The 22,558-nt window shown below is 34.3% G+C and overlaps 3 protein-coding genes across 3 annotated transcripts; all 3 read left to right on the forward strand.

Moving 5' to 3' along the window:
- The first annotated feature begins 2,510 nt into the window (after positions 1-2,510).
- Positions 2,511-6,741, forward strand: LOC130944981 (uncharacterized). The gene is made up of 4 exons (XM_057873606.1): positions 2,511-3,687; positions 3,856-4,164; positions 4,261-4,352; positions 5,064-6,741. Exons 1-4 carry the CDS (start codon positions 2,701-2,703, stop codon positions 5,923-5,925), a joined length of 2,250 nt encoding a protein of 749 aa, XP_057729589.1. The 5' UTR covers positions 2,511-2,700; the 3' UTR covers positions 5,926-6,741.
- Positions 6,742-8,592: 1,851 nt separating this feature from the next.
- LOC130943375 (probable hydroxyacylglutathione hydrolase 2, chloroplastic) lies at positions 8,593-12,002 on the forward strand. The gene is made up of 8 exons (XM_057871220.1): positions 8,593-8,824; positions 9,323-9,505; positions 9,638-9,841; positions 10,022-10,145; positions 10,241-10,341; positions 10,889-10,963; positions 11,361-11,459; positions 11,545-12,002. The coding sequence occupies exons 1-8, from the start codon at positions 8,771-8,773 to the stop codon at positions 11,689-11,691; spliced, it is 987 nt and encodes a 328-aa protein (XP_057727203.1). The 5' UTR covers positions 8,593-8,770; the 3' UTR covers positions 11,692-12,002.
- A 4,685-nt stretch (positions 12,003-16,687) lies between these two features.
- LOC130946363 (probable transcription factor PosF21) lies at positions 16,688-19,852 on the forward strand. The gene is made up of 5 exons (XM_057875088.1): positions 16,688-16,977; positions 17,124-17,951; positions 18,366-18,498; positions 18,661-18,745; positions 19,084-19,852. The coding sequence occupies exons 2-5, from the start codon at positions 17,242-17,244 to the stop codon at positions 19,449-19,451; spliced, it is 1,296 nt and encodes a 431-aa protein (XP_057731071.1). The 5' UTR covers positions 16,688-16,977; positions 17,124-17,241; the 3' UTR covers positions 19,452-19,852.
- The last annotated feature ends 2,706 nt before the right edge of the window (positions 19,853-22,558 follow it).

Here is a 22,558-nt window from a genome sequence, read left to right on the forward strand (position 1 = left end):
TATGTTAAATTTTTATTTGATTTGTAAATAACTCTATCTTTGATAAAAAAAATTTTGCTAGAGACTTATTTATAAAAAAAAAAGATATTTTTGATATTTTATACCTTTAAAAAGATAAAGACAAGTGAATTGAAATTCTTAAATAAAATAAAATCATCTATTTTATGTATTTCAAAGTAAAAAAAGAAAGTTCTATTCTTTAGCGAATTTTAATTATTAAACAAATAAAAATAATTTATGTTTTTTATTGGGATAATTTTTTTTTATTGGGAATGGTATGAAGTATTATCTACTATGGTCCATTAACAGCCACAAACCAAAAATACTTAGGAGTATCATTAATCATAACTAAATAAAGTAACGAGAACGGAAAATAAACATCAACGAAAAAAAAAGCTATTAACTGTCACACTCTCAAGCCGCCACGCATTATCATCATCTCATGCTGATAATATGCATCAGCACCGTAGAATCCCCCATAAATTTATTGTGTTTGTGTGTTTGTTGTAAAATATAAGACAAATACTGAAATATAATGAAACTCTAATTTAATTTGCACAAAAAATAGAATTAGAATTAATTAATTGAAATTGAATATTTTGGATATAAAATGTTATTAAAGTTTCAATCTGTGTTTTTAAAAATTCCAATTTCTTGTGTTTCTATTTTTTTGAAAGCACTGTGAAGTATTGAAATCTTAATACCAAATTCTAAATTAACAAATCTCTCAATCTCTATTTCAATACCTCAAAATAAATGCTATCTAAAAAAACTAATTTTATATCGCAGTAATAAAATTTTAGTTCTAATGTTTAATCACTATACTCAATATTCAGTTCCAATTCTTCATCTAAGTCCCTCTAATATTTTTTCCAGATAGCCGACACAGCATTACCTTGATCCGAACACCAATGTTACCTTGCACATGCACCCATTTGCAAATTGGCTATGTCACAGAGAGAAAGTTAAACCATAATCGTTATACAACATTATAAATATGGAACCAAACTTCTTTATCAATGAATATAACAATTTAGGCGAATGTGATAAAAATAGAATCATATTTGAGACCCCGTCACTCAGGTTCTCCTTTTGTCCCTCTTTGTATTCGGCTTTAAAACTTCTCTTCAGGTTTTGGCTTTTCAACTGCCCCCACACATTTTATGTGTTTGTTTGTGAAAGCAAATAAAACCATGGCAATAAGAGGAGTGGGTCAGGTCCCTCATATTATGTTGTGTGAATGAGATGAAATCCCTGAAGGAATTGCATGTGTGTTTATATGCATTTGTCAGACACTGACAGCTCTTTGCTTCTCAATCATGCAATGCACATTATTACACCTTCTTCACTCCTTCATTCACCCATCCCTTTCTTCTATCAAAACTCTCCCCCAATTCCATGGAAAAAAGAGTACCATTCAAGGGTTTATAATATTGACATTATCCTAACTTTTAAAAAGTCATTTCACTTTCACCAATTCTAAATTTGATGCGAGTTTAATCTTGATATATTAATGACTATTTATAATGTAAAAAATAATTATTTTTATTAATGTAATATTATGTAATTAGATGTATATATAAAACGATTTTATATTGTACATTAAAATTAAATTCAATTTTATATTGCTTATTTTCTTTTTGAGGAAGAAAAAAAACAATTTTGACAATGTTTAAGTAAAAGAAATATTTTATCTAAATAATATAGTAGCATAGTGTTTTGGACTTTTTGCAAGCAAGCTTGCTTTTGTTAGGTTAAATTTTACTTATTTAAAAATATTATTATTGTCAATGAATCATAAATTACACGGAATTTTGTCCTCTCCCCATCTCAAAAGTCTCGGACTCAAGTTCTATCAACTGCAATCGAAAAAAAAATAGTAAATATATGAAGAGTGTATGAATGTATATTGTGTACATAAAATTGAGAGTTGTCCAATTCACCTACCTAAAAAAAACTATTGTTATTAGAATACAAAACCATATATATGATTGTTTATAGAATTTGCATTTGATGCCAGAAGTTCTAAGATTAATTGATTATTAAAAGTCTAGTCCTTGCGTTTTGGGTCATGATTGGTGGGTTATCCTTCCTTCTCAAGTCCTTAGCTTAGCTGTACCCACCACTCACTTAAAAAAAAAAAAGACCATATGAACATTTTCTTGGTGAAGTAAACCCTCCTTCTTCTTTTGTTGTTATTGATATACCTTGAAAGTAATAATTTACCTGATTCTTGTCTTATTTGGTGATATTATTATCATTATTGCGAGCATGAAATATATTTTATTATTTTTTACTTTGACTAAAAAAAAATGTATTCCAAAAAGAGTTATATTTTTTAACCATGAATTAAAAAATTAGCTAGATATATTAATAGACTATTTGATTATCTATGTAAAATTTTTTCATACTGATGAAAATAAAATTCTTTCAGAGATAAAAAATACGACAAATGTTAAGTAACGAGATTGTATTCTATTTTGTATATATTCTACCTAAACTGGATTTTTCAAATCTGAAAATAAATTCCAAATATTTAATCCATTTTGCGGAGAAAAATATTATATCTGAAATTCTGGTACAAACGAGAGAGAGTCTTGTGCTTCTGCCACCAAAATCTGTGCTTGCAGAACGAAAAAAGCTTGCTTTCCGCCATTTGAGAGGAATAACTGATGCATATTGAAGCTGCTTCACACAACAATGGCGAATCTGGTTCCCGGCGTCCTTCTCAAGCTCCTTCAGCATATGAACACAGATGTCAAAGTCGCCGGCGAGCACCGCTCCTCACTGCTTCAGGTGGTCAGCATCGTGCCGGCGCTGGCCGGCGGAGAACTCTTCCCCAACCAGGGGTTCTACCTTAAAGTCTCCGATTCGTCGCATGCTACCTACGTGTCGCTACCTGATGAACACGACGATCTCATCCTGAGCGACAAGATTCAGTTAGGGCAGTTCGTGTTCGTTGATCGGTTGGAAAATGCTTCACCGGTTCCCATTCTTCGTGGCGTGAGACCTGTCCCTGGTAGACACCCTTGTGTTGGAACCCCTCAAGACATTGTTGCCACTCACCAACTTGGTTTTCTTGATAGCAATGACAAGAACAAGGACAAAGACAAAGACAAGAACAGTGTTTCTTCTGTTTCTACCATTGACTTTGAGAGATCCAAGTCTCCGAGGAAAATTCCTGTGAAGGATAAGGATAAGGATAAGGAGAAGGAGAAGAAGAGTAAGGAGAAAGAGAGATCAAATGTTGGTGCTGGTGGTGGTTTTGATAGGAGTTATAGGTCTTTGTCTCAAACAACTAAGCCACCACCATTAAAGGTTGATGTGAAGAGGGAATCTTTGTCTAGATTGAGGTCTTTGAATTCGAGGTCGATTCCTTCCTCCCCTAGCAGCTGCTATTCATTGCCAAGCTCCTTTGAGAAGTTTGCCAATGGAGTGAAGCAGCACCAGCAGGCGAAGGCGAAGAAGGTGGGAGTGGTGGAGGCAGGGAAGAAGGCTGCCCCTGCTGCAAAGAAGGAGTCTTTGGTGGTGAATCCAATAAGGAATTTGGTGCAAGGGATTGGATTGGGGGCGAAAGCGCTGCGCAAGAGCTGGGAAGGGACTATGGAGGTTAAGACAAAAGAGTCTTCGCCCAAACCCCGGCCTGCAAAGTTTGATCCCAAGTCTGATGCTCGAAATTCAGTTAGTGTGAGTCACAATCTAGAATCTGCACTTTCTGAAATGTTTGAATGAATTGAATCATATGCTCTATACTTTTTTTAATTTGATAGTTTGCTTATGGGTAATTTACATTGTCTCTAGTTTTGGGTTAATCCAGCAATTTTGATGTTATCCTTTCATTTTGTGGTGTGGCAGACTCCTAGGAGAAGCACTTCGAGTGACAAGTTGCCGTCTAAAGTGGAGAGCAGGATCCAAGCTCCGGCGAAGCCATCTAAGGAAGAACATAAGACTCAAGTGTCTGTGAAGAAGGCCAGTGCCAATGGAACTGTTGAGGAGCAAGAGAAATCAAGTAGGCTAAGAACTTCCAACGGAAAGAAGGCGGCCGATATTTCCAGCAGTGGATTGCCAGGAAACTTGGTTAGAGTTCCTGTAAATAGTAGACGAGTGACGGATGCAAGTGTTCAGTGGTCGTCGCTCCCATCATCTATTTCAAAGCTTGGAAGGGTATATTGACTTGAACTCATAGCCTTTTGCATTTGACTAGTTGACAATTCTGTTGAAAAATGAAAGGAGCTTATTCTTTGTTAAAATTTATGGCAGGAAGTAATGAAGCACAGAGATGCAGCGCAGATGGCAGCAACTGAGGCTATGCAAGAGGCTGCTGCTGCAGATAGTTTGCTGCAATGCCTAAGGTATGAATGTTGAATTGTTCTGAGCTGCTGAAATGATTTAGATCAGGTATTTAGTGACATGGTCAAGATTGCAAACTTCACACACCTGAAATTGCAATTTGTATTTGTATTTGAGTCCAAGATACTCTACTTATATATTGTTCTTTTGTGAAGGAGAGCACCTCTAGAATACGCTAAACAACGCTTTTTGCTAACTTCGGTAAAATGTAAATCAGTGTCATTCCAGAAAAGTAAAGATTGTTTTCAGAGAAATCTGTTTTCTGTCAGTTCTGTAATAATTCATACAAGCTTTGGACAATGCTGATAAGATTGAATATGAAACAGTTGGATAATTGAAATTGTATATTGAGGCAAAGTGAACAATGTGACCTTTTGAAATCACAAGTAAATAAAGCGAACAATCTCTACTACAGTTGTTGGATATATCAAGACTAAAAGTGAAGAACTATGCAAATGATTGTAATTCATGTTAAACTGTTAATTAGAATGTGAATTGTGGTTTGGTTTGAAATTTGGAAGCATAATTTTGATAGAATATAGTTGAATTTTGGTTTGGTTTGGTCTATATTTCACTAAATGTACAGCATGATTTCTGGTTCGGCCATAAATAAAATTAAACCATTTCGATTGGCAATTATGTTGGAATCTCATAATGCAATGCAACCTGCTATGTTGTCGCTGACACTTTTTCCCGATGTTTGTTTTTGGCAGTATGTATGTGGAGCTAACTAATTCTTCTAAGGAACACAACCCACAACCAGCAGTAGAGCAGTTTTTAGTTCTTCATGCTAGCTTGAATAGCACCCGAACAATTGCTGAATCCTTATCTAAACCTGTTCTAGACTGTTCGTCTCCTGATTATGAAAGGATCACAGCAGAAGAAGCACTAAAAGTGAAATCAGAGAGACAGAAACATGCTGCTTCATGGGTCCAGGCAGCCCTCGCAACCAACCTATCATCTTTCGCTGTTTTTGTGAAAGACCCTCAATCATCCAAGCTTCCAGCTTCAAGTAATTCTCAAAATCAAAAAACTGTTTTAGGAAGTCAACACATGCTAATCCTACAAAATTCGAGCGAAGATGCTTCATCTAAAGCCCCTGTAAAGCATCGTCTAATAGCTAACTCGAAGCATACCTCACAAGGAACTACTCGCAGACCAGGTGATGGGTTAGCAACAGGGCAGAAGCAACCAGTCCAACCGCTCCCGGATTGGTTTAGAGGAAATGGCCTTGGTGAGGTGGTTAATTTGACTGAAATGCTGCTACAACAGTCCCGAGACTGGTTTTTGGGATTTGTTGAGAGGTTCTTGGACTCTGATGGGGATGCTATCCTGTCAGATAATGGCCAAATAGCAGGTATGCTCACTCAACTAAAGAGTGTAAATGATTGGTTAGATGAGATAGGGTCGAGCAAAGATGAGGAAGAAGCGATATCACCAGATACAATCGATCGACTGAGGAAGAAAATATACGAATATCTTCTTACACACGTTGAATCTGCCGCGGCTGCACTCAGTGGTGGATCACAATCATCGCCTCCGTTGCAAACAACAGAGGCTAAAGCCAAAAGGTGAATGAGTACATAGTTTGGTATTTAAGGGTGCAATAGACTCCACTCTTTGTTTGTACATAAATCCTATATGGGGTTTGAGGTATAGATTGACTGCTAATTATTTGTTAGGGAAGGTAGCAAATGTGATTTGTGATTTTTTATTTCATTTTTTCCTCTGAATATAATTTATACGAAGTGAAACGTTGGAGGATATAGGCAGAGAGATAATCTTTCCTAATCACTTGCCTTCAATGTGTTCTTGTAAAACTAATTCCTGAATTCTTTTTGGCTCCATTTTCACCTCTATATCAAACTCACCCCTTAGATTCACAATAATATGGTTAGTTACCAAGGCTTGGAATCTTTTGTGACACACACAAGTACACAACCATGCTCATGAAGTCAATGCAAGTAGTCTAATAGACTAATGTTCTGAAAACTTTGTAGTTTATCCAAATTGAAATTATGCCAAATCATGATAACAAGCATTTTGCAACAAGTGCAAACATAGCAGAGTTGAGGAATAAGAGGAGAACTATGATTATGTCAAGTTGTGTGTGACATCTGCAACAGAATGATCATGTTTTGATCCATCACATAAAATTGGTGGGATCTTTGAAAAATAAGTGTATGTACAGTGTACTATATACAAAGGGCTGTGTAAATTGCAGAATGCTATCTTCATTGGCATCTTTCATGTGTGTGGAGTGTAGGACCCAAGCTGCAATTGCAATATGTTGGCCTATATATAGTGGATAAGAGACATAGTCCATAAATAAGAGTGGCTTGATTCGCATGATTGCTTTTGAATTATTAGATAGATTATATCACAGCTCAAAACTGTAACGAAACTTCCCCCACCCCACGTGTTCAGAATTCAGTTTTTCTTAACCAGCAGTAATATTTTCCATTTGCAATGCATGCATGTTTTGGCCTTTTCTGCCATCTTTTCATATGTGGCTTTGACCTTATCCTAAGCCTAAAAGGTACAAAAAGATTGACAACAATGTCAAATGAGTAGTAAACTAGCTTGGAATATGAACGCAATAGTTTTTTACTTTTTTTTTCTTTTTTCAAAATTTTCTTTTTCTTTTTGTAATCTTTATTCATTAATTATTTTGTTATAAACTACATGACATAATTCATATCTACATCTCAACTATCATGGTCTTTTTGTCAAAATAGAGTAAACGAATAAATAAGTCTCTCACTTTTTAGTTGGAAGATAAATAAATTATTAACTAATTAAAATATAAAAATGTCTCTTACTTTTTAAAATATGAGACATCTAAATTTATTCTTATATATTTTGGAGGAATTTAAATACTTTGTATTTTAAAAAATCGAGACGCTTTTATATTTTTAATTGTCTTTTCCTCAAAATAATTTTTACATAAGTAGTCATTTATTTTTTGAAAAAAAAAGTTATTAAACAAAATTGTATTAGATTTGTTAAATAAGTTAGAAAAAAGAATAAATCAATTCCTAATTTTTTGATCCGTATATATTTAAATTTTTAAAAATTTAAAAATATATTTAAGTTCTCGACTTCTTTAAAATTTGAACACATCGATCAGTGAGTCTAATTTGTCTCATTTTAAAAATTCTCTCACGTGTATATCTATATTAACCAGGTCAGTACAACGAAAGTTATGTTTGATTTTTTTGTTAAGTCTAACAGACCCAAATAAATATGAGAGATCGATATGTTCAAATTTTAAAAAAATCAAACTTAAATGTATTTTTAAATTTTCAACAACTTAAATATCTATAAATCGAAAGTTCAAAGACCTATTTATTTTTTCTCAATAAGTTATATAATTAGTATGGTTTTGACGTTGTCTATTTCTAGTCCTATGCATGTGAGAACTTAGAAGAATAGAAGACAATGGAAGCAAGATAAATTCAAGTTGATCTATGAATCTTATGTCAATTCCCATTTGATGGCTATCTAACTTAGGTATGGGGATTAAATGCTCTTCTTCTTTGACTTCCTTTCGGCACATAAAGCACTTGGTGGCCATTGACCACCCATCTAATGTCATTTTCAGTTTTTCTCCCACACCCAACTCAATTAAGCTCATTAATACAGTTATTTGGTTTAAAACTTTAAATTGAAATTTTGAGAATAATAATAATAATAATAAGAAGCAGCAGCAGCATAGACTTATCACATATCCATTCAATTATTATAAATAAAGTGATAAGTAGTATCCCCTAATCTCTTTTTGTTCTTATTCTATATTATATACCTACAACTATATAATATATTTTTTTTAGTTATTTTTTTAAGTGGTCTTAACACATTAGGTATATAAAAGTCTCTTATGGGTTAAATCAATTATTTAAATAGTTAGAAATTTATTAAAAAAAATAATTGTAAAAAAGACGTTTTGTTTTTCAAGCAAATGATCAATAACCAAAAATGATATTTATCCTTTTTAAAACTAAATTAAAATTGAAAATGAATATAATTTATACTTTGTAAAACAAATAAAGAGGGAAAAAAGGGGAGAAGTGGAGAACTTGGTAGAGAATATAAAAAGGGGTGATTCTAGGGGCCATGCCATGCCATGCCATGATGGTGACAAAGGAAGATTTGAGAGTATGTCCACGTGGAATACATTAACAATACTCATTCATGCCTTTGTGTGATGCATAAACAGGATTAAAATCTAAAATTCAAGTGGGTGTTGTAATTTTGTAGCCAATTTCACACCTCACAAAAAAGGTTATATATAAAAAACAGTTGAAATTGAAAATGAATAAACGAATGAATGCATGAAGAGGTGCAAGACAGTGTGGTGTGAAAAAGGAAGGAAACAGCAACTTGGTTTTCAACCAAACAAGAACAGTAGTAAACATAGATGCAGATGCTCTCAAGGGCTTCATCTGCCATGGCCACCTTCCCTCCCTCTAGGGTTCTTATCTCTCTCTCTCTCCCCCTCTCTCTGTGATATGCCTATTCTGTAATTAGCTTGTCAAATTGAAAGTGGTAGCAGCATAATATTGATTCTATCCTTCAAATTTTCTCCTTTTGTTCTTGGGGAGCAAAAAAAATTTAATTTTTTGCCTCGCCTATGCTTCTTGTTCGCATATGAAGTTGTTCTGTTTTCTGACCGTACTCTCCGTGCCAGAAATTGTTTCACCCCATCATCTGAAATCATGGAAAGATTAGTTTTTTAATGTTTAAAGAGAGAGATCATTGATTCTATTATTTTACTTGGAAGTAATATGAATAATTTGTGTGTTCATTTGTTTATTTGGTGTTTGTATTTGTTTGTTTGTTGTTATAGCATATGACTATATGAGTGTGTTGTGTCAGCAGGAATTGTTTACTTTCACACAGATTGAGCTTTAAGAGGTGAATGTTTGGTTTTATGGTAATATATGCTGGGTTATTCTGTGTTTTTATTCAGGTGAGAAGTGGGTTTTGTATGTGGCCAAATGCAAGACAACTTTGCTTTAGAAAAGGCATTCTGTATGGATTCATGAGGTTGTTTTCTACACCATTGAAAACGCTTCGGGTAGCTAGTCGTTCGATCCGAGTAGGACGATTTTGCAGTGTTGCCAGCATGTCTTCCTCCTTGCAGATTGAATTGGTGAGGAGGGGAGCAGGTCTTCCTCATCATAATGTCACTCTAGCTGGTTATGGTTTTGGTTTCTGATATAAAGAAACTGTGCTAGAAAACTAGATTTTTTATGTGTTACTGATTATTGCTCTTAATTTTTAGGTACCATGCTTGAGAGACAATTATGCTTATCTTTTGCATGATGTGAACACGGGTACTGTTGGTGTCGTCGATCCTTCTGAAGCTGTGCCTATCATTGATGCATTGAGCAGGAAAAATATAAATTTGACATACATACTCAACACTCACCATCATTATGATCACACTGGTGGAAATGAAGAGTTGAAAGCAAGATATGGAGCAAAGGTATCCTTGTCTATCTCACTTATCTAGTTTATTCTTTGCTATATGTATTTTCGGTGAACATTATGGGATAATTATAATAATGTAGTATGTGTTTGAAGTACAATTTCTCATGTGAAGAGCAAATTTAAAGTGATACTGCTACTTTTTACAAATGTCCATGCTTCCTTTATTTCGTTGTAGGTGATTGGTTCAGGAATTGACAAGGAAAGGATTCCTGGCATTGATATCTATTTGAATGATGGTGATAAGTGGATGTTTGCTGGCCATGAGGTGCATGTTATGGACACACCTGGTCACACTCGAGGTCGCATTGATCACCCATTTGCATTATGAAGTCCTCTCATTACTTTTATAGCGTCATTTTTTTTCATGATATCTTTTTACTTATATTGTAAGCAGGCCACATAAGCTTTTACTTTCCTGGATCTAAGGCGATATTTACCGGAGACACTCTGTTCAGCTTATCGTGTGGCAAGCTTTTTGAAGGAACTCCTGAACAGGTTGATTTGAGTGCCATTTATATTTCCAGTTTGTTCTAAGGTTTGAGATTTTTATCATAAGTGATGAGTTGATGCATCTTGTGCCTTGTGATGTGGCATAATAGTTTGCAGATCATGGTATATCCCTTTGTCTGCAGTCCTTGTAGATTTTAAATCCCTGCATAAATTGCAAGTAACTGGGGACAATTTCTTATTCTAGAGTAACTAGTATCCCTTGGGGCAAATCACAACTTTGTAAAAGTAGATGCTTTCATAATATACGTTACATTTATTTGATGACGGAGTTGTTTAAAATGAGTTTAGGAAAGTGTTTTCTGTAACCCTTACACATGCTTTAACCTTAGTATAGAATACAATTGAATTGAATTTTCTTATTGTTGTCATTTCTCTTTTTTATTTTCTTTTATTTTTTAATATATGTTATTAGCAGATTTACTTAAAAAGCATCCTAGCCAATTTTACGCAGCGATGCTGCTAGTTACTTTAGAAAACTTGTAATGCATGTGTTGTTATCAGCTATTGAGAGTTTTATCCATGTTTGTTACAGATGCAATCGTCTCTTACAAAGATAATGTCCTTGCCAGACGAAACAAGCATCTACTGTGGACATGAGTATACATTGGTTGGTCATTTTTTCCTCTTCGTATCGTATATTCTTTACGGCTAGGACTGGACACACTAGCAATTAGACTAGATAGGATTAAGATTTAGGTCATAGAATTTTGTCTTAGGCAGTATGGACATGTTCAAAGAAGGCTTGCAGAGACTCCAATTGAGTTAAGTTAGTCCTGTAGCTAGAGGTAACAAGAAATCTAAGAAAACCTTATAGGAAGTTATTGGAAGAGATTTAAATATAAATTATTTAAACAAAAATATGATTCATGAGAGAGCGCAATGGCGTTGTGTGTTTCGTATAATATACCAAGGCTTAGTTACTTCTTGTACTATTCATATTCTTTGCCTTTGTTTTCTTAGCTTATATGCTGCGGCCTTGACCTTCGGCCTTCGTAATTTGGCAGAGTAATTCAAAGTTTGCACTGTCCATTGAGCCTGGAAACAAGGAGCTTCAATCGTATGCTGCGCACGTAGCTTCCCTTCGAAGCAAGGGCATGCCGACGGTGAGATTCATTAATTGATGTTATCAAACTCATGGAATCCCTTTAGTATTGTCTAAACCAAACTAGCAAGTACCATTTTCCCCAGATTCCAACAACACTGAAGACGGAAAAGGCCACAAATCCATTCCTTCGAACGTCCAGCGCAGAAATCCGGCGAGTATTAAAGATTGCAGATACGGCCGACGATGCAGAAGCCCTGGGCGTCATTCGGCAAGCAAAGGATAATTTTTAGGAAATTTTTATTTTAATTTCAAAACCCTGAAGATACTTATTCTGTATAGGGTGATAGGTTTAATGAATCCACTTGGGTCATAATAATCTAAGCTTGATGCTGTATTCTCAACATGATTTTTGAGTTTAAATTGTGAGTCATTGTAAGGAATTAGATTAAGTAGTGTTGGCATGAGGGTACATGGAACTAAGGAAGTTGGAAGAGTAGCATTTACACTCCCTCATGCTAGCATTGTTGGTTGGTGCTTGAAAAAGTTTCCTTGTAAAGTTATCACTCCATATTGTCCAATAAAAAATCAACTCTTAAAATCAGTTATTATATATTTATATATAACTATATATAGTTTAATTAAAATATTATTTATACATTAAAATCAGTTATGAATAAATACATATGTTATGTTGTTTAAGTTTCGTTATAAAGTTATCACTCCATATTATTGAATAAAAAATATTATATGTATATCAAAATTAATTATTATGTATTTCAGTATTTATGTATAAATATATATAATTTAATAAAAATATTATTTGTTTAGTAAAATTAGCTATGTATAAATATATGTGTTATTTAATTTATTTTTGATATATATTTTTTATTTTAATATATATTTTATATTAGTAATTGATTTTGGTGTACATCTAATATGATTAAATTTTTAATGTGTCTTTTATATTTTAATATATATTATATATTGGTTACTGATTTTAGTATACATTTAACATAATTATTATTAAATATAATGTATGAAAAACGGATTAATTTGTTAAGTTCGTATATACTTGTTACTCGTAATGCATAATAAGTGTAAATAATTTTCTTACATAAATACTCAATTATGAATAATTATGTTTTGCATATTTTTTTATTAAATTACTTATTGTTTTAAAAGTTTTATAGTTAAAGTAATCATATCTTTATATTGGCAACGGTATCAATTTTTTTAAAATTTTATAATAGCTAATGCAAAGTCACGTATAAAGTCAGGAATTTAAAATCTCTATATTAATAGTGATATATTATAGTAAAATCAATTTTATAAATTACAATCATTAGCCATTTCTATATTATTTTTCTTATAGACTTATTTAACTAGAAAAGTATGTATGTTTATTATGTATAATATGTTTTGTTTTTACAAGATATGCATGTATACAACTTTAAGAAGATAATAATCTAAAGTAAAAATAATAATTTAAAATTATGTGATTTAATTTAATATTTATAATTTTATATATGTAAGATTTATTATATTATTAAATATTTTAACAGTAATTAAAAAATATATAATAAAGTAGTTCTGAATTATTTTAGATTAATTTTTTTATTATTTTTCAAATATTTTGAAGGATACAACATTATTTGCATTGACTATATAGAACTTGCTATTAAATAGAGTTCCTTAATTATGGTTATTATTTGACTTTTTGTGCGTACATCTTTATTTCTATTTCTTTAATGCAGGTCAAAGTTGTGTGTGGTCGAATTAAAAAATTAAAATATAATAAGAATCCATGCATTGCTGTTGAAAGAATTGTTTGATCTCTGTATGTCTAAGCAAGTGTGAGTGGGTGGTAGAATACTAGAATCTAACGGTTTAGCATGGGTTTGATTTGTGTTTTTATTTTTAATATTTTTTATTTTTATATTTTGTAAAAAGAAAAAAGTAAAAATTATAATTTTATTTTCTGTTTTTATATAATATTTTTATTTTTTCTTTCACAAAATTTAAAAATAGAAAATACTGAAAATAAAAACGTAAATCAAATGCAAGTTTTTTATATTTTTTTAGATGGCACTGAAAGATCTACTTTCATAAAATTCATGTGTTTAAATGATTTTTTAAATAATAAGTTTAAAAATTATTTATCAACAAACTATAACCAACATGATATAGTCTTTTTATACTCACTTAAAAATCGCGAGTTTAACTCTCCTTATTTTTAGTAAAAAAGAACAAAATTTTAAAATTATTTATTTTTGCTGATATAATAATATATGATAACTCTTTTTTATTGCACATGAAAATTAAATTATTTTTCTTCTAGAATTAATGACAATATGTAAAATAATTTAAGTGACTACCCTATCAACATTGAAAAGTTCTTTTGATTGCAACAACTGGAGGGAGGAGCTGAGGAACTAAGGCTTCAACTTTTTGGGATATGTTTTATTATCTGCCACAATCCACAATAATTTTCCATGGGAGAAAATGAACAGGATTTTACGTGTGCGAAGGGAAACAAAAAGAATGTAGACACATTACGATGTTAGTTGCAAAGTACCAACATACTTATTGACAGGTTACAAAATCACATGCATCCTAATCGTGTCGTTTAATAATGTATCTACGTGCATACTTATTCACAGATTTACAAAATCAACATCATATAATCACATGCATCCTAATCGGGTCCTTTAATAATGTATCTACGTGTAAGTAATGGATATGCCTGCACCTATATAGAATTTTGAGTTTCAGATGATAGTAATAATATTTTCTAAAATCATAATCCAAAGTCCCACATTAACATCACTAATTGAACAATTGAATCATATATGATCCTCTCTGCCTGCTCTTCTAATGGCTATTTTTTTTGGGAGTAAATTATCATTTTTACTAATAAAAGTTATAAATGTTAATAAATTTATTTGTGAAAAAACGAAATTAAAATTTATACTCATAAAAGATGACTTTCAACGATAAAATTATTTTGTATATGTTTTTATTCATATAAGAAAATTATTAATAATATATATGAAGTCTTTATATAAGTAAACTTTTATAATAAAATAATAATTCTTATAACAATTAAGTTTTATGAAACTAGTAAAAACTTGACTAGTCAAATTTCTTATTCAAATTTGCTTTAAATTTTTTATGTATAGTCATCAACTTAAAGCTTTAAATTCATGATTCTTTTAGTATGGAGGTGCTGAGTGTAACTTGTTATATAGACACTTTATGGCTTTTTCTTTATTTGTTTTATCAAAACTAACTTAATCTTATAGCTTTCAATTTTAACTAAAAGATAAAATTTGTCTTATAATTTTTGTAGTTTTAATTTTATGAAAGTTTTAATATAGTGCAAGATGATTTAACTTTTACTAACATTAGTGGAGGATTGATATTTAGAGGAGGAAGGGTTGATGTTTGGGGAGTCAGATAGTGAAAATTGAAAGGGACAAAAAAATCAAGATAATTAGCGTTAGAAAAAAGATAAAAGTTTTTGAGTAATTAATATTTGAATATTTTGTCGTAGGAAACCATCTTTAATAAGTACAATTTTAATTTTATTTTTTCGTAAATCTGTTAATGTTTAAAATTTTTGTAAGTAGAACTAGAAATAGTAGTTTAATTTTGTTATTTAAACTCTCTTTTTCTCTCGAGAGACGAGAGGGGTATTTTGAATTTTGTTTGTTAATAGGTGCTATTTTGTTAGGGTAAATTAATTACGTGACGTGCACGGTGAGGCATGATCTACAACTAGGATGCTACATTTAGTTGATTATGTGTTATTATTATATTTTGCATCATTACTTTGGTTGCGCAACCACGTGAATCAGTGAATGAAGGAGCCCAGCATGTATATATTAATCTTTTCCCCTCCTTTTTTCCCAGCACTCACAATAAAAACATATATGCTTGAATTCAATGACTCCAACCAATTGTCAATTGACATTTTGCTTCAAAATGGGAATAGTGTTACAATTCCTACTGCCCATGCATCTTCTTATTATTTTCTTTGGATATATGTATATAGCTGGCAGATAATAATGTGGATACATAATTAAATATAATTTATCACACAGACTGCACCTATCAGAGATGAAAATTCAACTATATATTATTGATGAAAAATTTGTTACTAGTAGAGTCAAATATGTAACTAACATATAATATTGTATTTCAACATAGGAGTACAGTGTAGGCATGGGCATGGCAAATTATAGCTATCAAATTCACATTGAAGGTTCATGTGCACATGCTGAAAGGAGGGCTATTTGAACCATAGTTATCAGAACCGAACCGGTAATTGACTCGGTCATACGACTGGGTCACTGGGTTACTGGTTCAACCGGTGGGTCACTGATTTACCCGGTTGATCCGGTCATAATTAAATAAAAATATAAAATTATAAAAATAAAATTAGAATTAAAAGTTAAATGCATATTTTTAAAAATATATTAATAACAATTAAATATCAATTCTTAAATATAATTTATAATGCAAAAAGAAATAATAAATTAGTTACTAATACAAAATATTTTTTTAATTTAAATAAATAAAAAAAGATAACACAATTAATATTAATATATCAATATATTTATATATTATATGTTGTTACTTGTTTGGTATCATGTGAATTGATACTTAAATGAATAAAAAAAATAAAAAATCATTCATGTTTTGTTATATATATAATATTTGTTATGTATTCTAATAACAAGCAAGTCTGGCATAGTGGCAAGGGGGAGGGTATCTTCCCACGTAGTCCCGTGTTCGAAACCCATGGTAACCATTTTTGGGTACCGTACTAGTGGGAGGCTAAGATGGTTCGGCGGTCCGCGGGTGTACCGTGGACCCGCGGCGGGTCTAATCCGATCTGACGCACGAACCGGCCGGTTTTCAACGGGTTTGACCACCGTTGACCGGTTTGAATGCTTGTCCGGTCCAATTTATCAACCGAACCGGTCAGACCACCGGTTCATCGGTTTTCCGGTCGAACCGGCCGGTCTGGTCCGGTTCTGATAACTATGATTTGAACACATAATCATATTGTCAATATAAAAATTTCATTTTGAAAAATATATTTTATTAATGAGAAACCAGAAAAAATATTTTGGACAATAAAACAGTGTAGCGGAAGATGAGGGATGGAAGGAAATGGGAAAATAAATTGAACAATAATATTGTCGCATAATAATTAATAAATAAAAAATAATAATAATTGCAGCACTTGTATATCTGTGTTGCAATGAATTTTATGTCTTGAATTGGAAGCTTCCCTCCTCTCTGCTCTCTCTTTTTTTTTTCCTCTTTCTTTCTATCAAAATTCAGATCTCATTTTCTCTCTCTTCGAACACACAGAAACCCTATCTCATCCTTTCGCATCCATTTCCCCGAACAAATTCCCATCTATCTCCTCCATTATCTCTCCCATTGTGCATCTCGTTCCCTCTAGGGTTTCAATCTGAATCTTGAGCTCCATCGTTTGTGGCTCTCTTCGATTCTTCGAACTCTCTGCTTCTCACTGCGATCTCACGCTACTGATCTGCGATAAGGTAAAGGCTTCACTCCTTCCCGATTCATTGATATCGATTCCGTATGCGATGATGCTTATTGTTTATCATTTTTAGAATTACCATTACTCGGACTTTCATATTAGAAAATTGATTTTTTTTTGCCTTTTTTCCTTCTTCGATTCTAGGGCTGTCATATTTCGTGGAATGAGATATACTGGAGGTTTGGAGTGATTGGACTGTATTAGCTTAGCAGTAAGATTGCAATTGCATAGTGTTCGTTAGGGTTGAAATTAAGGAATCTGCATGGACAAGGACAAACCTCTTGTTCATGGTGGAGGTCTTCCACCTCCATCAGGACGTTATCCGGGTTACTCACCCACTGGAAATGCCTTCAATGTGAAATCCGAGCCGTCTTCATCGTCGTCATATCCTCCAATGGTTCCAGGTTCTAGCCCAGACTCCAGTCACTTTGGTCATGGAATGTCCGCAGATTCTAGTGGATTTAGTCACGATATTAGCAGAATGCCCGATAATCCTCCAAGAAATAGGGGACACAGGCGTGCTCATTCAGAGATTCTAACCCTACCTGATGATATCAGCTTCGACAGTGACCTTGGTGTTGTTGGAGGTGCCGATGTGCCGTCGTTTTCTGATGACACAGAGGAGGACTTACTTTCAATGTACCTCGATATGGATAAATTCAATTCGTCATCTGCTACGTCAACATTTCAAATGGGTGAGCCATCTAATGCTGCTGCAGCTTCAGGTTCGGCACCCACATCAGCTCCTGCATCAGGAGGGCCTACCTCTTCTGCAGAGAACAGTGTCCTTGGTAACAATGAACGGCCTAGAGTTAGACACCAGCACAGCCAATCCATGGATGGGTCAACAACCATCAAACCTGAGATGCTAGTCTCTGGTTCAGAAGACATATCTGCAGCTGATTCTAAAAAAGCAATGTCAGCTGCCAAGCTTGCCGAACTAGCCTTAATTGATCCCAAGCGTGCAAAGAGGTATCGTTTCTGAATAAGTCCTATTTGTTTTGTCATTATCTTTAGCTTGGGGAGACTGAACCAATTATGGACTGGTGTGTGATTTTGTGCCTTATTTAATTCTGAAATTTAGATATGTTTATATACTGTATTTTGGTTGCTGTAGTTGAATTTAGAAGCATTTATCATATACTGTCCTGTTAACATCAATATTCTAATTTGATTTATGAAAAAAGTTCTTTGCCTTTTCTTATTCTCTGGGTTTACTACCTGCTAGGGGAAATTCTAGAAACTGCTTTGATAGAATGGCCCTTGTTGAGGGCATATTCAGTTGTATGGCTGGTTGTTGTCAATTTGTTATGTCGTTCCTTTTTTTCCCTTAATGAGCGGGAAAAATCTATATTGATAAGTGCTGTCTTTTGATGTGTGAAACAGGATTTGGGCAAATAGGCAGTCTGCTGCAAGGTCAAAAGAGAGGAAGATGCGCTACATTGCTGAACTTGAAAGGAAGGTGCAGACATTGCAAACTGAAGCAACATCTTTGTCTGCACAGTTAACTCTATTGCAGGTATTGTCCTTGTTCATTATCTACAACTTATGTTTCATGGTTTTCTATTGACTTGTGCACATGTCATTTGGATGTTGTATAGTGTATTACTTCTGTATTGTCATGCACCCTTCTTATTGAAAAGACAATTATAATCAATGCATTTTGGTCTATTATGAGCAGAGAGATACCAATGGACTTAATTCGGAGAACAATGAGCTGAAGTTGCGATTGCAAACCATGGAACAACAAGTTCACTTGCAAGATGGTAAGGTCATGTTATGATCAAGTTTCAAAATCTAGTCCTCTACTGATATCATCACTTCCCATCTTTTAAAACGTTGGCTCAATAGTTATGAGAGGACATTAGTTAACGATTCCCTTGTATTATCTCGAATTTTCTTTATAATTTATAATGATTCATGTTTAGTTTGAACCTGGCTGCAAAATTTGATTTTGAGTTTGGGTTCTTTTCCTTTTTAAAGGCAAAATGTGCTCGTGTATGAAATTTGATGTTCAAGGTTTTTAGCATATGCAAGGTAGATAGCTCATGCTCACCATGGAGCTTCTAGTATCATGATAACTAACCAACGTATGTACTTGCAGCATTAAATGATGCGTTGAAAGAGGAAATTCAGCATTTGAAAATACTGACCGGTCAAGCTATGCCACCTAATAATGGAGGGCCTATGATGAACTTTGCTTCTTTTGGAGGGGGACAGCAATTCTACCCGAATAATCATGCGATGCACACACTTCTAGCTGCCCAGCAATTTCAACAGCTCCAGATCCATCCTCAGAAGCAGCAGCAGCAGCATCAGTTTCAGCAGCTTCAGCAACAGATGTTGCAGCAACAGCAGGAACAGATGCATCAACAGTCAGGAGAATTGAAAATTAGGTCATCCACACCTTCTCCTGGCCCCAAAGATAATGCATCATCAGATGTAAATCCTTCAATGGGCAAGGATTGTTGAGTGAGGCTGCACATTGTTCTCTCCACCTCTTCATTTCCCTTCTCGTGTCTTAGTGCGTCTAGGTTTTGGCCTTCTGTTAAAATTTGTTCATTCTTAAACAGTAGTTACAAACGGGTCCTAGATAGGGATTGAGAATAACAAGTCGCGTATTTGCTATGTACAATACTAAAATTCTTTGGCACTTAGTTAATTGGTCATGGATATACAACTACAGTTATAGGGTAGATTTATGTTTGTTAAGTCTGCCTTCAGTTCCAGTTGCTCTGGGTTACCCTTTAGCTACCTGTTTAGTTTAACATACCTCGCCGTTTTTAGATGCATGATTTCAGAGGAGCTGTTTCTTCTCGTAGATTACTAACATTTTACATCAATTAGAAATATTAACTAACATGGTTTATCAATTTTTTAACTCTTTCTAGCAATGGACATGTTTTAAAGTAGTTAATCCATTCGCATCAATAATATTCGGGAAAATCATACAGTGCACACATTCTTAAACAAATATATCTATTCATCTGGTGGGCTTTTGAACTCTATATCTATTTAGAGTTTGGATCAATCATTAATACACGATATACTCTATATCTACGGTTTTAAAAACTATAAATATAAAAATCTAAGGTTTTATACTTTAAAAAACAATTATGAAATTGTTTAGTGTTTTAAACGCTACGGAAAATAAAAGCGTGTTGTGAACGATAAATAATTATACATTCATTTTTTTTTAGAAATTTAAATTTATATTATAAAATTATTTAGGATTTTAAACTCCAAAAAATGCTTATTTGTAGGGGGTTGCAAACCTTTATTACTATAGGAAAAACTTTTAAATATATTCGTACACTGGTGTTTCAGTGAATTTTAATTGTTTATCTTTAATTATATATATTATATATTTTTATAATTAAACCCTAGTAGAGAAAGAGTACGTACTCAGAGAGAATGAGAGAAGGAGAGAGCGGGAACGAGTGTTTGAGGGCGAAACACAATGAGAATGGCGGCCATGCTGTCGGAAGAGATAAGGGGGAGAGTGTGGGTGGGGTTGCATCCGGTGCCAAGGAGGGTTTTTCACGGGAGGGTTTTTCAAAGTCTACAAAGATCTCCTTTAGAGATAAAGTCATTGGTCAAGAGAAATCGAAAGCCTTTGCACTTGCAGGATCTCTATTTGGGAATAGTATAGCGACAGTGGTGGGCAAGCAGGGCGATCCCCAACCTCCATGTGTAAACTTCACTGAAGAAGCCAAGCTTTGTTTGGCAGAGCCTTATCGAGAAGCTTTGGTGATAAAGGTTCTTGATAAAAATTATAGTTACACAGCTCTTTCACACAAGCTTTGGATGGTTTGGCGTATCAAAGGTGGCTTTGATCTGCTTGATGTGGGGTTTGGGTACTTCATGGTAAAATTCGATGCAGGTGAAGATTGTGAGAAGGTCATGCTTGGTGGCCCGTGGTTGATTGAGGGACACTATGTTGCTGTAAAACCGTGGGATATAGATTTTCGGCCATGTGAGGAATCCTTCGGGTCTACACCTGTATGGGTTCGGATTTCGGGGCTCCCAATCTGGTGCTATCAGGAACAAGCCATGATGCGTATTGCTTCTGCAATAGGAGTTCCCATCAAAGTGGACTTAGCCACTAAGTTGGCTGAGAGAGGACGATATGCCCGAGTATGTGTTCAAATAAATTTAGGACTGCCAGTGATCAAGCATATCATTGTGGAAGGCGTAACTCATGTAGTGGAGTATGAAAGTTTAAATTTAATTTGTAACTCTTGTGCACGTTATGGTCACGATATGGCACAGTGCTTGGGTAGAGACTCTAGGAAAGGAAAGAGTGCTGATTCCGATGCCACCAAGCCACGAGATAGTACAAAGGCAGTGCCACATCCTGAGACCAAAATTCACAATTCAAATGAAGTAGAACCTGATGTGGTAGGTGGCGTTACTGGCGAGAATCCTGCACCGAGTTTACAAAAGGATTTAGAGGCTAATAATTTGGAAGGAAATAATGTTGAGGAGGCTTGCATGCATGATGAACCAGGCTGGGAGCAAGTTGTGAGGAAAGGTAAAACCAAGCTGGGCCAGAAGCAATCTAACAAGGTCCAAAGAGGCACTAAATCCAGAACCGATTCGGATAGAGTAATCAGGCCCACCATCCACTTCTCTCACACGAGTGGATCCAGCTCTTATCGCGCCAGGGTCGGGTCACGAGTCAAGGTCGCACACAGCGCTTTCCGTGTTGGTGAGACGTCGATCTCCTCAACCCGACACACCCCAGTGCCTTGCGGGTCCTCTCTCCGAAAACGACCAAGGCCGGGGTCCCTACAAAGCTCGCCAGTTGAGAAGAATGGAGGCACGGTGGTGGAAGCATCGTCATGTCTTCCTGCAACCGTGAAGGAGGATGTTACCGTGGCGGTTCCATTGGTGAAGGAAGGCGCATTGCCGGCTGTTATTGCGTCGGTATGCGAGAATAAGGAGACATTCCATGGAGATCCGAAAAACCTGAAGGTCACGAGAGTCACTTCTGCTGGGCAAGCCTCGGTTTGAGGTTGGTGAAGCACTTTGATTTCCTTGTTTTATAATTTTATATTTTATATTATGGATAGCTTAAATATAATAGTTTGGAATATTAGGAGTGCTTCTAATAAGTTAACCCGGGTGAATTGTAAAGAGCTGGTTAGGAAATTTAAACCTGTAATTTTTATTGTGGTTGAAACTCATTGTCCTTTTCAACACTTGGAACTGTTCTGGGAAAGACTTGGTTATCACCCTATTGGTATAGTGGAGGCGTCAGGACATAAGGGGGGTATCTGGTTCTTTTCTGCAATGCAGGGTGTTCACTGCAAATGGGTTGATGCTTTCGATCAGTGTGTTACAGTTGAGGTTCAGGTAAATAATGTGATTTGGAGGTGCAGTGGTATCTATGGTAGTCCTCAATTTAATACTAGAGTTCTGCTATGGGATTATCTTGTTACTCAGTCTTCGTCTTTCTGCGGGCCATGGATTGTTCTTGGTGATTTTAATGAAGTACTATTCTCTCATGAATCTAAGGGTTGCCTCTTCTCAAGTCGTCATGCAGATCGGCTTGCTACATCTCTAGGGGATAGTAA

Source organism: Arachis stenosperma, chromosome 8 (assembly GCF_014773155.1).
Source record: "Arachis stenosperma cultivar V10309 chromosome 8, arast.V10309.gnm1.PFL2, whole genome shotgun sequence".
NCBI classification, from domain to species: domain Eukaryota; kingdom Viridiplantae; phylum Streptophyta; class Magnoliopsida; order Fabales; family Fabaceae; genus Arachis; species Arachis stenosperma.

Coding starts and splice junctions, on each gene's coding strand:
- LOC130944981 (XM_057873606.1), top strand. CDS start 2,701: ATGGCGAATCTGGTTCCCGGCGTCCTTCTCAAGCTCCTTCAGCATATG. Junction 3,688..3,855: donor ATGCTCGAAATTCAGTTAGT/GTGAGTCACAAT, acceptor GTGGTGTGGCAG/ACTCCTAGGAGAAGCACTTC. Junction 4,165..4,260: donor CTATTTCAAAGCTTGGAAGG/GTATATTGACTT, acceptor AATTTATGGCAG/GAAGTAATGAAGCACAGAGA.
- LOC130943375 (XM_057871220.1), top strand. CDS start 8,771: ATGCAGATGCTCTCAAGGGCTTCATCTGCCATGGCCACCTTCCCTCCC. Junction 8,825..9,322: donor CCACCTTCCCTCCCTCTAGG/GTTCTTATCTCT, acceptor GTTTTTATTCAG/GTGAGAAGTGGGTTTTGTAT. Junction 10,964..11,360: donor GTGGACATGAGTATACATTG/GTTGGTCATTTT, acceptor GTAATTTGGCAG/AGTAATTCAAAGTTTGCACT.
- LOC130946363 (XM_057875088.1), top strand. CDS start 17,242: ATGGACAAGGACAAACCTCTTGTTCATGGTGGAGGTCTTCCACCTCCA. Junction 17,952..18,365: donor GATCCCAAGCGTGCAAAGAG/GTATCGTTTCTG, acceptor TGTGTGAAACAG/GATTTGGGCAAATAGGCAGT. Junction 18,746..19,083: donor ACAAGTTCACTTGCAAGATG/GTAAGGTCATGT, acceptor ATGTACTTGCAG/CATTAAATGATGCGTTGAAA.